The sequence below is a fragment of the Chiloscyllium punctatum genome, chromosome 4 (genome assembly GCF_047496795.1).
Source record: "Chiloscyllium punctatum isolate Juve2018m chromosome 4, sChiPun1.3, whole genome shotgun sequence".
Taxonomy (NCBI): domain Eukaryota; kingdom Metazoa; phylum Chordata; class Chondrichthyes; order Orectolobiformes; family Hemiscylliidae; genus Chiloscyllium; species Chiloscyllium punctatum.
Window position 1 is genome coordinate 38,551,654 of NC_092742.1, and position 17,080 is coordinate 38,568,733.

The window sequence follows — 17,080 nt, forward strand, 5'->3', positions numbered from 1 at the left end:
AATCTCAATTTACAAGTTTGTCAAAGAAAACACTATTGTGGGTCATATCTTAAACAAAGACGAGACAGAGTACAGAAAGGGGTGTAATGGTGTAAACACAACAATCTCTTCCATCAGTGTCTGCAAAATGAAGGAGGTGGTCATTGACTTTGGGAAGCAGATTAGAGGAACACACTCTGTATGAATGGTGCTAAGGTGGAGATGGTACAGAGTTTCAAGTTTCTAGGAGTAAACAACACTAATCTATCCTGGTCTATCCACATTGTTGCGACAGTCAAGAAAGCACAACAATGCCTCTATTTCCTCAGAAGGCAAAGGAAATTCAGCATGTCTACAAAGACTCTTACCAGTTTTTATACATGCACCATAGAAAGCATCCTATCTGGATGCTTCACAGTGTGGTAAGGAAAATGCTCTTCCCACAACTGCAAGAAAGTTGTGAATGTAGCCCAATACATCATGCAAACCAGCTTTCCTTCCATTGACTCCATCTCAATGCCTCGGGAAAGTAGCCAACATAATCAAAGACCCCTTCCACTTCAGTTGTACTGTATCCACCCTCTTCTGTAAGGCAGAGGATACAAAACTTTGAAAATATTAACAGATTCAGAATCACCTTCTTCCTTGCTGTTATCGGACATTTGAATGGATCTTTCATAAATAACTTGATCTTTCTCTGTACCTTCTGTGTAGCTGTAATACAAACTCTGCATTTGGTTTCATTACCATGATGTACTTATGTAAGGTATGATTTGTGTTGCTTGCATTCCAGACAATATTTTTTAAATGTATCTCAGTACGTGTGACAATAATAAATCAAATCTTTCCCATCTCACATTTCAAAATTAGCTTGACTTGTGATGCTAGTATAAAGTTTGCATGAAGATAAAATATAAAATATAATAGATAATGTTATGAACAATGGCAAATGGAATGAATCCTGAAAAGTGTGAGGTGATATATTTTGGGAGGGCTAACAAGGCAAGAGAAGACACTATGAATGGGAGCACCCTATGACGTTCAGAGGATCAGAGGGATCTTGGTTGGCATGGGCACAGCTCCTTCAAGGCAATAGGACAAGTAGGCAAAATGATTAAGGAGGCAAATGCCTTTATGAGCAGATAATTGAGTTTATGATGGAGTAAAGATATTAGTTAGGCCATAGCTGCAGAACAAAGTGCAGTTCTGGTCACCAGACCCTCAGACAGAGTGCAGATGAGACTCACCAGGACACCTGGGATGGAACAATTAAAATATGAAGACAGACTTGGTAGTTTGGGGTCATTTTCCTTGGAGCAGAGAAGCTTGAGGGGGTGCTGGGTGAGGTGCACAAAATGGAGGACATAGGTAGGAAGACATTTCTCCCCCTTAGCACAGGGGTCAATAACCATGGGTCATAGATTTAAGACTATGGGTTGAAAGAGGATTTAAGGAAGACATTTTTCACCCAGAGAGCAGTGTGTGCCTAGACCCACTGTCTGAAAAGAGTGTTGGAAGCAGAAGCCATGAAAAATATTTACAGAAGTATTTCAATGATCATTTGAAGAAATAGAGCATTCAAAGCTAAGGGAAAAGGACTCTCGCATTGCAGTTGTAGTGCCCCTACATTTGGACCAGGAGGCCCACTTCAAATCCCACCTGCTTTAGAGGTGAGTAATAATATCTCCAAATAATTTTGATAAAGATTATAGGGCAAGTGAAGTAAAATGGGACTAGAGAGGCGTTTGTTCACCAGCATGGACATGCTGTAAAACTGTAAATCTACATTGAGTCAGAGACGTAAAGCACAGAAACAGACCCTTCAGTCCAACTCGTCCATGCTGACCAGATATTTCTAACCTAACCTAGTCCCATTTGCTAGTACTTGGCCCATTTCCCTCTACACCTTCCCTATTCATATACCCATCCAAATGCCTTTTAAATGTTGAATTGTACCAGCTTCCACACTTCCTCTGGCAGCTCATTCCATACATGCACCACCCACTGCATGAAAAAGTTGCCCCTGAGTTCCCCTTTTATAACTTCTCCCTCACCCTAAACTATGCCCATTAGTTCCCACCCCAGGGAAAAATATTTTTTCTATTTATTCTATCTATGCCCCTCAAGATTTTGTAAATCTCTACGGTCACCCTTTAGCCTCCGACGCTCCAGGGAAAACAGCCCCAGCCTATTCAGCCTCTCCCTATAGCTCAAATGCTCCAACCCTGGCAAAGTCCTTGTAAATCTTTTCTGAACCCTTTCAAGTTTCACAACATCCTTCCGATAGGAAGGAGACCAGAACTACATGCAATATTCCAAAAGTGGCCTAACCAACATCCTGTACAGCTGCAACATGACCTCCCAACTCCTATACATCTGGAAAATTGTTTTTTTAAATCCGTTTTATGAAAATGTTACTTTACGTGGTCACTGTGCTTTTCTATCCAGGTTCAAAATAGAGAAGCACAATGCTGATGAGGAGTTCTGAACTTTCTGCATAAATTCCTTACTAGCCTCATTCCAACATCGCAGTTGCAGCATGACTGCCCTCTCCTATTCACTGATCTTCCAGTTGAATTTCCAATTGTTTGAAGTAATCCATTCAGTCCTGAGGTAATTTAAAGATATTTTCCCCCTAACTCCCAGTGAACTAAGACTAGAAAAATAAAATAAGCCTGTGCATAATGGGGCCTCACGCACAACCTCAACTGCTCACATACAATTGTGGGTTTGGAAAGAGATTCTTTGCAGAGTGTAAAATAAATTAACTTACTGACGTCCCAGAAATCCATGGAATTGGGATTAGGTTGCTTACAATCCAGTAGTTATCGGATAGAGCTGCTACATCAGGATAGGCACGGCCACTAACATTATAGTATGTAGCTGGGGGAAGTGATTTCATCCTTCTGAGGTAAGAATTCACAGCAGCAGCCTGTAAAATTAATTTGAATATTACCCATCATTTATTTGCAACTATATAACAGATCTATTTATATCAATTTCAAGAGAAATGTAGATTTTTAAAACTGATTCACACCTTTTAATGAACATTATATCTTTGAGATAATTGAGTATTTTATCCTGAGTTTGTTTTGAGAACTGGTTAATAAAATTAATCATTGGACTCTTTGGTCTCCAATGCATGACTGCTCATTGGCAAAAGTGCAATGATGAAAATTCAAATTCAAAACATTTCATATCCCTGATATTTGTCTCCGTGTTGTAGAAAAGATGTTGTGAAACTTGAAAGGGTTCGGAAAAGATTTACAAAGGATGTTGGCAGATCTGAGCTCCGGGGAGAAACTGAATAGGCTCGGGCTGTTTTTCCTGGAATGTCAGAGGCTGCGGAGTGACTTCCAAAACGTTTATAAAATCAAAGATTGAGGAAAAGACCTTAACTATTCATCCTGAAGGCACAGGTTTAAGGTGAAAGATTTAAGAGATCCAAGCGACAACTTTTTCACACAGAGGGCAGTGCATGTGCAGAATGAGCTGCTAGATGTGGTAGTAAAGGTAGTACAATTACATTTAAAAAGCATCTGGATGAGTATATAAATAAGAATGGTTTTGAGGGATATAGGCAAATGCTGGCAAATGGGACTAGATTAAGAATATGCAGTTGCCATAGATAAGTTGGACCAAAGGGTCTGTCTCCATGCTGTATAACTGTGACCCCATGGTTGAACAACATGCATATGTTGAACATTGAAGAAGCAAAAGACACATTGGGGTGAATTTTCTCAGCACCTGAACAACATGGGCAAGGGTGAATCAGTCGGGAAACTATGGGAAGATCAGAAAAACAAGGTTGTTGATATTAAGAAAACAGAATCGAATATTACATTCAAGTTTTAAATGGGGAGATGAGAACCTCATTCATGAATGGTGACAGGTCTATTTGCATGCATTAGTACCTGATCTCATGAAATTTCTGTGCACTTAACGATTCTGCCATGGGCTGCACAGAAAAAAAACCAAGCAGCACCAATTCCTGTTATGAAAGTCAAGTTGTGTACCTAGCGACTCCAGGTCATGAGTTGCCCCCTGGGACAGCAGACCCTCAAACTTCAGTTCATGCTCTATGCACATACAGTGCCTACTTACATACACACATGTCCTGGCAGCAGCATTCCAGGTCATTGGGTGTTTGTCTCTGCATGCACAGTCATAGATTAGACCAGCTGCATCTCCGAGCTCTTCACTTTATCTCTTAGTGGTCACTGTGTAGATTAAGCACCCCAGCCCCAAGTATTCCCAATCATATATGTAAACATCCATGAGTCAATGACTATGACTCTTACAGTGTTTAGGCTTTATTTGAGAGGCACAAGCAATGTCTTTCAGCCTGAAAAGACTCACTTTAGTTATTCACTTTGGTTGCCAAAGGAACAATGATGTTCCAAGATCCCAGATGTAGCACAAGGTGCAGGAACGGCTCATTTCACATCTGAAACCATAAAACCATACTGCCTTTCTTGAACTGGAGGCAGGTGAGGGGTCCTAATTATTGCTGCCACATCATTATCCTGTCTGACATGCTGCCTACATTGTACCTTCAGTACCATTACATTATTAAAATGGGTTAACTTCCTGTATCTATTTGACTGCAGTTGTTGTGGGTAGGTTTGTAGAGCTGAGAATTTAGATTGCAGACATTTTGTCCCCTTACTAGGGACATTGTCACTGCAATCCAAATTCCCAGCTCGGCGAACATACCCACAACAACTGCAACTGGCACCTGAGCTACATATCTTTACATGAACCTATTTTGGGTGAACCTAAGTCTACATCATGTGGGAATAGAAAGCCATCTTCAGTAAAAGAACACCAACCTAGTAATCAAAAGGTATACTTAACTGATAGTCTGGCATCTTAAACACATTACTGAATCCACCACCACTGATGTAATCTGTGACCTCCGATGTAATTTGAAAGGGATTCTTGAAAGACGTTCCTCCCACAGTTGTGACATATGGACTGAAAGAAGTTTAGTAATTGGTTATGGCTGGGCAGCACATACAATAAGCATTTTTATTCCAATGGCATTTTCTATGATATGATCTTTTTCTGAAAGCCATCATTTTAATAACTTCTACAACAATTAGTGACCTTAAAGTGATGCCTTCTGCATGGATATAACTGACGAAAATAAAAGTTAGAAGTTACATAATAAATGGTTACACAACTGAATAAAACACTGCAGTGATCCTCAACTGACTGATCATATCATCTTGCCTAAAGACTGTATTAACTATCAGAGCAAATAGTGACAGTAGGGGGTGCCACAGCACTCAAAATGTTAATTCTGCTTTCTGTCCACAGGTGCTGTCAGACCTGCTGGGTACTTCCAGCAATTTCTGTTTTTGATTCAAATAGTCAAAATTTGTATTTCTTAGTACTATTTTACAATATTGGCTGCATTCTTCAATATTCCTGTAACCCCCAGACCCACCTGCTTTGATTTTGAGATAGACTTTCAAGCCTAACTTCCCATATCTCACTTATTCATATCTGATGGCAGCCTGTTTAAATGTTCAAATCAGGTTAATTATACCACCTCAAATCAATGTTCAGCAACAAAGGGCAAGCTATAACAAGCACTGAACTGACTAACCAGTTGGGGGATGGAAATAGGAGCTTGACTACACAAAGATTTTCTGTCTCATTCTTGTGCCTCTGTGGTGGGTAACTACCACCACTCTGCACCCCTCCCCCCCAGCTGAATTCAATTGAAGGCTGAGTTAGAAATGATTTGAGACTTTATTTTGGCTTTGGGTTGGTGCCTTAAATCACTCTGGCTGCCAATTGAAAGATTTTTCCTGATATTTTGATACAAAAATCGGGGGAGTGGTGGACAGCGAAGAAGGATGTGGCAGGTTACAGCGGGATATAGATAAGTTGCAGAGCTGGGCAGAAAGGTGGCAAATGGAGTTCAATGTAGCTAAGTGTGAAGTCATTCACTTTGGTAGGAGTAACAAGAAGATGGATTACTGGGCTAATGGCAGGCTACTTGGTAGTGTGGATGAGCAGAGGGATCTTGGTGTCATTGTACACAGATCTCTGAAAGTTGCCACCCAGGTAAATAGTGCTGTGAAAAAGACATATGGCGTACTGGGCTTTATTGGTAGAGGAATTGAGTTCCAGAGTCCTGAGGTCATGTTGCAGTTGTATAAGACTCTGGTGCGGCCTTATCTGGAGTATTGTGTACAGTTTTGGTCGCCATACTATAGGAAGGATGTGGAGGCACTGGAACGGATGCAGAGGAGGTTTACCAGGATGTTGCCTGGCATGGTAGGAAGATCGTATGAGGAGAGGCTGAGGCACTTGGGGCTGTTCTCATTGGAGAAAAGAAGGTTTAGGGGCGATTTGATAGAGGTGTACAAGATGATTAGGGTTGACAGTGAGAACCTTTTTCTGCGTATGGAGTCAGCTGTTACGAGGGGACACAGCTTTAAGGGGAGGTTGGTATAGGACAGATGTTAGGGGTAGATTCTTTACTCAGCGGGTTGTGAGTTCATGGAATGCCCTGCCAGTATCAGTGGTGGACTCTCCCTCTTTATGGTTATTCAAGCGGGCATTGGATAAGCATATGTAGGTTATTGGGCTAGTGTAGGTTAGGTAGGCTTCGGTTGGCGCAACATCAAGGGCCGAAGGGCCTGTACTGCGCTGTATTTTTCTATGTTCTATGTTCTATTTCCTCCTGGCTTTCCTACTCTAGTTTCTTCTGATTTAGTCATGACATGCCAGCCCCTTCCACTGGTTATCTGGCTGTGTCGTGCTGTAACCAATAATTAGATCAGGGTGCAGGGGATGAATCTTATCAATGTTGGTTCCCTTAGTGTGGGCAAACATTTCACCTCTGACATGTTACTGGCAAGCTAAGCAATGGAAATTGTGAACAACAATATTGATCTATGCTTTTCCGTGCCCTGGACTGCCAGTGCACTGTTTCTGATCTTTACAAATTCTAGTTTGGCATATTAGAATTCACAGTTCTTCAATAAACATATTAGATCAGAATAAACTCAGCATTTCAAGCTTTACCTAGAATGTTAATGAATGAATTAAATTATTGCTGGAGAATAATTATGGATTTTGAAATGATAAATATAATTTCAAGTGTCACTTGTGGTTCAGGAAAAGTAAAATGAATATTTATGAGCTATAAAACTCATTCGTTTTAATGATGCAAAGTAAGTAGCTGACTGAATATTACCTACCCCCCCATTAGGAAGCTGCACAGTGTATTGGGACATTACCTAGATGCAGGAAAGCTTGGTCTGAAGGTATTTATTCCTCTTCGAACTTCTCTGCAGCCTGCACCATCATCACCTGTCCATAAGGCAAATGAGTGTTAAAATTTAACTGGCATCACGCCTTTCATGAGCTTTTACAACTGAAAGTTTAAAGTTTAGTAACTTTCACCTTAATTTTAATTTATCTGTCTCAGTTAATCATATTATAGGTCGTCTCTTCATTTGTAATTCAGTTGACACTTTACTCACACTGGGGTAAAATCAATGACTGCAGACGCTGGAAACCAGATTCTGGATTAGTGGTGCTGGAAGAGCTCAGCAGTTCAGGCAGCACCCAAGGAGCTTCGAAATCGACATTGGCTACGGAGAGCAGTTGATCTTCCGTGATTGCACCGGCCCCACTCCCCACCTCTTCCTCCGCTACGTTGATGACTGCATTGGCGCCACCTTGTGTTCCCGCAAGGAGGTTGAGCAATTCATCAACTTCACCAACACATTCCACCCTGACCTTAAATTTACCTGGACCATCACTGACACCTCCCTCCCCTTCGTGGACCTCTCCATCTCCATTAATGACGACTAACTTGACACTAACATTTTTTACAAACCCACCGACTCCCACAGCTACCTGGATTACACCTCTTTCCACCCTACCTCTTGCAAAAATGCCATCCCTTATTCCCAATTCCTCCGCCTCCGCCGGATCTGCTCCCAGGGGAGGACCAGTTCCACCACAGAACACACCAGATGGCCTCCTCCTTTAGAGACCACAATTTCCCTTCCCACGTGGTTAAAGATGCCCTCCAACGCATCTCGTCTACATCCCGCACCTCCGCCCTCAGACCCCACCCCTCCAACTGTAACAAGGACAGAACGCCTTGTGCTCACCTTCCACCCTACCAACCTTTGCATAAACCAAATCATCTGCCGACATTTCCGCCACCTCCAAACAGACCCCACCACCAGGGATATATTTCCCTCCCCACCCCTTTCCGCCTTCCGCAAAGATCGTTCCCTCCGTGACTACCTGGTCAGGTCCACGTCCTCCCATCCTGGCACTTTCCCCTGCCACCGCAGGAACTCTAAAACCTGCGCCCACACCTCCTCCCTCACCTCTATCCAAGGCCCTAAAGGAGCCTTCCACATCCAAAGTTTTACTTGCACATCCACTAATATCATTTATTGTATCCGTTGCTCCCAATGCGGTCTCCTCTACATTGGGGAGACTGGGCGCCTCCTAGCAGAGCGCTTTAGGGAACATCTCAGGGACACCCGCACCAATCAACCACACCGCCCCGTGGCCCAACATGTCAACTCCCCCTCCCACTCTGCCGAGGACATGGAGGGCCTGGGCCTCCTTCACCGCCGCTCCCTCACCACCAGATACCTGGAGGAAGAACGCCTCATCATCTGCCTCGGAACACTTCAACCCCAGGGTATCAACGTGGACTTCAACAGTTTCCTCATTTCCCCTTCCCCCATCTCACCCTAGTTCCAAACTTCCAGCTCAGCACTGTTCCCATGACTTGTCCAGACTTTTGTCCTACCTGCCAATCTCCTTTTCCACCAATCCACTCCACCCTCTCCTCCCTGACCTATCACTTTCATCCCCTCCCCCACTCACCCATTGTACTCTATGCTACTTTCTCCCCATCCCCACCCTCCTCTAGCTTATCTCTCCACCCTTCAGGCTCACTGCCTTTATTCCTGATGAAGGGCTTTTGCCCGAAATGTTGATTTCGAAGCTCTTTGGATGCTGCCTGAACTGCTGTGCTCTTCCAGCACCACTAATCCAGAACTTTACTCACACCATGTAACACTTTTGATTACCTGCAGAGACTTATTAATCAGACTGTCAACATTCCAACCATACCGTGTGTGTGACCTTTTGATCTCTCTGCCAATAAATTATGTGCCTGTGTTCTTCTCTTTACTCAACCTGATGAAGGAGCAGAACTCCGAAAGCTTGTGGTTTCAAATAAACCTATTGGACTATAACTTGATGTCATATGACATGTTTAAGCTAACCGAATTCCCTGCTACTTCACCAACCAAGTATCGAATAATGTGACAACAACACAGTAGTTAACATGGTACCAATGAACTAGAAGTAGGAGCAGGCCATTCAGTTCTTTAAGCCTACTGTAACATTTGATAAAATCATGGGTGATCTGATTGTGGCCTCAGTTCCACTTTTCAGTATATTCTTGATATGATTCAACACTAATGTCAGTCAAGAATGTAACTACTGCTGCTTTAAAAATAGGAGAGTTCCACAGACAGATGATCCTCAGAGAAAATGTTTCCTCATCTCCATCATAAATAGGAGACCCCTTATTTTTAAACTGTTTTCTAAGTTTAGTCTCTCCCATAAAGGGAAACATCCTTTCAAGATCCACCGTCAAGACGACAGCTCAGTACCACCTTAGAGGTCAAATAGGCATGGACAATGCTCAACCAGCAATGCCCACTTCCTTTGAACGAATAAAAAGTTCTTTCAGTATCTTATTTGCTTCAATAAGATAATCTCTTATTCTTCTCAGCTACAATGGCTACAGATTCAACCTGTCTAACTTTTCCATAAGATAATTCCTTCATCCCAGGAATCAGTCAAGTTAAACCTTCTCCAAGCAGCTTCTAAACCACTTATCTTTTCTTAAATACAGAGACCAAAACTGTATATAGCACCTTAGATGTGATCCCATCAATCAATCTGTAGCAAAACATCCTACTTTCAAATTCTATTCCTCTTGCAATAAAGTACCATTTGCTATTTGTCTCCCAGTCTCAGGTCACCCACATCTCTCTGTACCTCAGAGTTCTGCAAGTTGTGTTGAGTTTTTAGAAAAGACACTCTTGATTCCAAGTTCAAGTACATCATGTGAAGACACAAGTGGAAAGAAAAACTCGCTTTAGAAGCTATTTTGTACAAAATTTAAAACACTTACCAGAAGCAAAGAGTAATGTGAGTCCACGGACACCTGACTTCATGAACTCTATGTTGATTCGGTCCAAATACGCCAAAGATAGACTGTCCTCATCATCTCCATAACTGACAGAGTGGACCCATGGAATTGATGACATGTTACTCAGTAACATCATCCAATCTAGAAAGGGTTCCTGGGATTCATGTCTTCCTGCAGAGATCAACAATATTTAATTTACTTTTTCCTTGCAACTATTCTAATAAACATTGGGATAAAATTATGAAGAAATTGTTTAATTTAGAGCAGGGAGAATTTAAGACAATCAAAACACTTTCTGATTAGCCAACCAATTGTTCTGGAGTACCTATGAATGAAAAGGAACTGACTCATGTTGCAATCTTCTTGAACATACCAAATCTTAAACCCTCAAAAGTGAATGGTGGTCAGTCACAGTGACAGTAATTTCCAACTACAAACTTCAATCTGCCAACACACATGAACCTGCATGGCATTAAAATGTAGTCACATAACCTGGAGTAAGTTGCTGTTTTCAAAAGCACAGATGTGGTGTGCTGTCCCGTCCCTTGAGACTACTGCTTTACAAAAGAACTCAGCCAAAGTGTCATCACAGTAACTTGCATTTCTTAGCAGGAGGTTGAATAGGTCAGCATTAAAGGAGATTAACTGAACTGAACTTCACTCAAACATTTGACTCTGCATGTACACGTCACTTGCCCAGAATGGATGACATTCATGGCATCTAACAAGATTTTTCAGATTGTCCGGCTGCCATGTTACAAAAGCATTCTGAATCATGTGTGTGTTTGGGGAAGTAGTTCTTTTGAAACTTACAAATTTCAGAATCACTGCCTAACTTAGGATGCTGAATAAGCTTAGTTCCTTCAAACCACTGGCTGACTCAGTAGTCTCAGTAATAATGCAAGCTCAGCTCCCAATCCTCAGGTCATTACCCCATCCCATCTCTAACTGATTCAGCAATGCCAAGTCACTCCAATCTGGGCCGGTTTCCAATGCTTATCTACTCTTAAGATACAGACTGTTCTCTGCTTCAATTACTTTCTGCTGAAAACAATATTTTAAAAGCCACAAATTACTCTCCACAAACTTAGTGAAATTGTTGCGTAAATATTGAACAGTATTTCAGCAAGTATCTTTTACTTCCAGAAGAAAGGAGGTTTACGGTGTCCTCTTTTTACGGATTCACTCTAATCAATGGACAATGATAAAGGATAAAGGGCAAAATTTCTAAAATTATTTGTTATGCACGCAGCTTGGCTGCTTCAGGAGTTTATCAAATTCATAATTACATATTTAGCCAAAATGTTTCAAGTGAATGCTATTTCCACATTGGACATATTACCCAACTTATAACAAATGCACGTGAACTTTGTATGTCATTACCATGTGACCAACTACTGATTTAACCAGCATCATAAGCTGTGTAAAAGCAGAAATATCTTGAAGCTTCATTAGATTTAAAGAAAAACAAAACCGAGTTGGCTCATGCTTGGTTGAGGATTTTCTGAAACATAAAATGACTCACAAGGGCACGCTTATAGTTTGGCTAATCCTTCATGCAAGTGGTTACAAAGATATACCTAGAAATGCAATCAAAACCCACCTGTATTACTGAAGACCCAGGTAGTTATGTTTGCACCAGCACTCATAATGTACTCCACATCCAAGCTGGCTTCCAAACCTGCCTTTATACCGCCCTGGGAGCCAATCACTTTACTCACTTTATTGTGGTGCACAAAGCTGCTACCAAATAATGTCATAAACTCAGAGAGGTCCATCTGGTGGAAATATTGCTCCAGGAACTAAAGGATAAAACAATTGATCCAAATAATTCATAGGAACAGAATTCAGATCAGTAAATCTGCCATGTATCATGTTTATCATAATTGAATACCATCTCACTTTAATAAAAATGCATGTTGCTCAATAAAGGAAATGTCTGATTTTATTTTCCAGACCAATCAAACATCAAAGAAATAAATGTACAAAATAACATGCTTAGGTCATTAGATTATTCATTAGCATATCTATCCTGTTCAATTCAGATCAATTTGGCTCCAAGGTCCTATGGGGCCTTGCTCTACCAATGAAAATTCCCGAATCCAGTCCCCCCAACCACGTCGGTCATGTATCTAAGTGATCTTTGAATCCCTGATCTCTGTTTGCTAAATCAATGCTCCTCCCCATCAACAGCACATTTTTGGTTTCTGTTTATAAATTTATTTTTTTCCTATTCGGTGTATGCCCTTTCAGTATGGTAACGTTTCTCAATGATACTGTCATTTGAAACCTGATGTGGTGGTTTTCCTTAGGAGGCACAATGTATATTTCTTTGAACAAAATACTATTCCAACTAACAGACAACAGAGATATTGAAAGTCCAGCTTACCAGTGGGTTTGATATGGTCAGACTAACAGCATTACCTGTGCCACAGCTTGACTGCTATTCTCGTGAGACCCAACAGCACTTGCAGTAAGGTTATAACGTTTTCTTAGGACAGCTGGTGTCACGCCCAAGTGAAAGTCTGCTTCTATATTCTGGCTAGCCTTCCACGCCTTGCTTATCACAGTCTTTTTCTGAGGGAATCGATGTACACCTCCAACTAAAACAAGTACAATTTAAAAAAAAAGAATAATTTATGATGAAAGCAATATTTCCCACTAACTTCCCCATTCTTTTGGACAAGTTACTGCATTAAGGTGGCTGTATAAATGCCAGATGTTATGGAAGCAGACCTGCTGCAAAGATTGAAAAGTGAACTTAGTGGACAGACAGGTGTAGAATTGAGGAAAGGTTGTGCAGGCTAGGGCATACTGGAGCCTGGTATTAAAGCAAGGCAGGTGCTAAGTAGTGTCCAAGTAAGGAATCACAATTCAGGTTAGTACTGTGGTACTTCAGGATATTTCACAGTGGCTAATCATAGAGGATGATTATTAGACAATTGCATGTAGCAGATGTGCCACAAAATTACTGCATACTTTGGAACAGTGAAAGACATACAAATTTAAAGATGAACTGGGAGAAGCATATATGAAAGTAATATAGATTTATGATAGAAATCTGAAGTACGATTAAACTTATTAACAATAATAAACAAATTACTGTTCCAGAAAATTTTAATTACATCTTTATCGAACAGGTAGAGTGAGAAAAGAAATAGAATTGTGAAAATGTGTACAAAAGATCCTTCCTCAAATAGTCTTTTCAAGTCTACTGACAGAGAAGTGTGTGCTGCTGTGCTGAATATGAGCAATTGAAAAAAAAAATCAGATCAGTGAGCTAATATTGGGGGAGAAGCAACAAGAATTGGAAATTGAATATAAGTTAGGCTTACTTAAGATAGTTTTTTTAAAATCAGTGGACTCATGCAGAGTTATCATAGGTAAAGCTGAAGGGGAAATCAGAACCTGAACATTACAAAAGGTGCAGAATAAGAACACTAAATTAAAAAAGTAAAACACTATTGATTTTAGAATGCCATTGATCATCAATTTATAGATTTGATTATAAATCTGCAGAGGTATTTAATAAATAGATGCTTCACATTTTTATTAGCAAAAAGAAGGTAATGGTGAATTCAAAATGAAAATGAGATGAATGACATTGTGAATGGATAAGAGGAAAAGTTAAGTTTTAGACTCTACCCTTTGGGAAGAGGACTTCCATATCTTAAATCAGAAACTCTGCCTCTGTCAGTATTTGTCAGTAGCACTTTGGTTTGAAAGTTCCTGAATCTGACAGCTGACTGGCTTAAAATAAAACTGTTCTACTATAACAATTAGTCGGCCAGGTACAGGATAGAATGAATTGTACTGTATCTGAAGTATGTCATTTATCCACAACATTATCCAAAGGTTACTATTTTAATAGCTCACCAAAATCAATGTGTTCAGCAACTTCTTCAGCAACCTCATACTTAACTGGAGATCTTATCAAAATGTGACGGCCATTGGTGTACCGATTAAATTCTGATCCAGGTAAAAGCTTTTCAGCAGTGCTGAAACACAGATTGAGAAACAGAATAATTCCATAACTTCACTCAGAAACAGTTCTTGAACTGCAAAACCAAATTTTTGTGAAGTTTAATAGCAGGAAAACCAATTAAATGTTTAGCTCCCACTGGTTCATGTAATCTCAGTTCAATTATTTCCCTACATATTTGGTGTTCAACTCAACCTGATCTAACCTTCCTATTCAAATGTGAATCAAAGACTTAAGAGCTACAACCTTGGGAGCATTTTCAATTGTGCCCTTTATTATGCTGCTACAAAAACACTAAATTATCAGAAAGAGAAGAGAATAGTCACGCATTCGCAAATGTCTAAAACCACAGGAACTCCAATTAATAATGAATTAGGGGATGAACTGAACACCCTGTCATACATCATGGAGGGGGAAGAGTTACCTGGATATTTTGTTTCAAAAGATGGTCACACACTTTGGATAATGCTGTCCAATTCTATTTGTATTGTGATGATGCGGTCACTTTCAAAAGGTTATTTTGTCCTTGTTTTTTTAGAAGAGAAGTCATAAAGGCAGAGGCGCTGAAAAGTCTAGTTTAACAATGATCAAGGAATGGCTAGTTCTCCCAGTTCAGGTTTTTCCTAATTTGCTTTTAGCTGTAGCAGTCACAAGATGTTGGAGTCCAGCAGAGTTGCACGCTGCAGTAAAGGATTCCCCTGACTTTCTCTGAAATCTCTCTCTGGATGTTGTTGCCTCCTGCCTGTAAGATTGTGTGTTTGATTTTACCATTTTGCCAAGGGGTGTGTTTATGGGATGTTACTGTATTGGAGCAGTTAATTAGTAATACTTACTGTATCAGGTCGGCTAAGTTTTCCAATAGTTACGTTATTCTAAAGTCCTCTTTCTTTAATTAGTGTTTCAACTGTAGTGTTTAAATAAATTGTTTTCCTTAAAGCTGAGTGGTTTGATCAGTTGGAACACATCTGGAACACCCACTTCACATCTTCCCCTTTATAATAAGAAAAGGTTAGGGTCTAGGCTACCTTCTTAAAATAAGTTGAGGGGGTCTGGCCTGGTCCACAACAGTATTAAGGAACAGGAAGAAGGCTGTAACAACAAGCAAGACAAGGGTAGAGAATATAAGCATGCAGGGGTCTTAGCTCTGAAAATTACCTGTCAAGTTTGAGGTGCTTGCTTGTGCGAGAAAAAGCAAGGTCTGTTAGAGTGCAGAGGAGATTTACTAGGATGTTGCCTGGTATGGAAGGAATGTCTTACGAGGAAAGGCTGAGGGCCTTGAGGCTGTTTTCGTTAGAGAGAAGAAGGTTGAGAGGTGACTTAATAGAGACATACAAGATAATCAGAGGGTGAGATAGGGTGGACAGGGAGAGCCTTTTTCCAAGTATGGGGACGGCAAACATGAGGGGACACAACTTTAAAGTGAGGGGAGATAGGTATAAGACAGATGTCAGAGGTAGTTTCTTTACTCAGAGAGTAGTAAGGGTATGGAATACTTTGCCTGCAATGGTCGTAGATTCACCAAGTTTAAGTGCATTTAAGTCGTCATTGGACAGGCATATGGGCGTACATGGAATAGGGTAGGTGGGATGGGCTTCAGATTAGTATGATAGGGCGGTGCAACATCGATGGCCGAAGGGCCTGTACTGCGCTGTAATGTTCTATGTTCTATGAAAAGCAACAGGCTGATCAGGGCACCTGGATTGAGAACTGAAGTTCTCTCTAAGCTGCACCAAGAGACCACATCTGCCAGTGTTGCTGGCATAGTCACTGCTGCGCAGATACCTCAGAGGCTGAATTAGAAGGAAAATACTTCAGAGCATCTTCAAGCAGGTGAATAAAATGTTTGGGGAGTAGTGATATTAGAGGACAGTATAGTGAGGGGGGTAAAACTGTTTTGTGCAGCCAGTTCTATGATGTTACCCACCCTTTGCCAGAGTTTGGAGCATTGGCTCAGGGCTGGACAGGAGCTCAGACGGGGAGGAGAAGGATCCAGTTGTGATGGTTCAAGTAGGCACAACATAAGCAGGACTGAGAAAGAGATTCTGCTTAGTCAGTATGAGGTATGAGGCACCAAATTGAAGAGCAGGATCTTGAGGGTAATGATCTCTGGAATGTGAAATGAATATGTAGCTGAAAGGCTGTTGTGAGAGAATGGGGTTCTAGTTCATGAGACACTCGCATAAATGTTGGGTAAAGTAGGGGCAGTACCTGAGCTGTGCTGGGCCCAGTTTTCTAGCACACTACTAGAGAAGTAAACAAAGCCTTAAATTAAATAATGGGAGTGAGGGATCGAGTTTAGAAAGAGAGAGAGCAAATCAAGGACAGGAAAGCACAATGGGAAGAGATCACAGAATGGCCGGAGAGACAGAATATCTCAAGCGTCAAGTCTGGATGTTGCGAAGATACCAAAAACACAAAAAAGTTTAAAGGCTCTGTATATAAATGTGTGTAGGAATCATAGCAAAGTAAATAAGTTGAAGGTGCACATTAAAGTAAGGTGCACAATGATCCAATAACCATTAGAGAGATGCTGCTGCATAATGATAAGAATTGGTTTTTGAATATCAATTGGTTTTTAAAATTCAAAAAGAATATGAAGCTACATAAAGGTGGACGGGTAGCACTCAAGAATGGCATTGCTGCTAAAGTTAGAGGCGACCTTTGTTCAAGAGATAAGGTTTGGTTAGGTTTGAGGAATACTAGCAGAGATAAGCCACTAATGGGTACAGTCTATAGGCCCCTAAATGTAACTACAATGTAGAATGAATTACACAAGGAGAAATAGTGTGTTCTTGTAATAAATGGATGGTAATAATTGTATGTGATTTTAATCCATATATGAACTGAAAATTCAGATTGGCAACGGTAGCCTGGCTAAAGAGTTAATAGGAAGCTTC

General features: G+C 40.8%; 1 protein-coding gene across 1 annotated transcript in view; it reads right to left on the reverse strand.

Moving 5' to 3' along the window:
- tpp1 (tripeptidyl peptidase I) overlaps positions 1-17,080 on the reverse strand; it is a 35,079-nt gene that overhangs the window by 6,959 nt on the left and 11,040 nt on the right. Inside the window, exons 5-11 of the mRNA XM_072568450.1 lie at positions 14,078-14,199; positions 12,626-12,804; positions 11,805-12,003; positions 10,184-10,372; positions 7,239-7,311; positions 4,836-4,956; positions 2,753-2,911 (exon numbers count right to left, since the gene is read on the reverse strand). Of these exons, the coding sequence (XP_072424551.1) occupies positions 2,753-2,911; positions 4,836-4,956; positions 7,239-7,311; positions 10,184-10,372; positions 11,805-12,003; positions 12,626-12,804; positions 14,078-14,199 (1,042 nt within the window). The remainder of the gene's footprint in view (positions 1-2,752; positions 2,912-4,835; positions 4,957-7,238; positions 7,312-10,183; positions 10,373-11,804; positions 12,004-12,625; positions 12,805-14,077; positions 14,200-17,080) is intronic.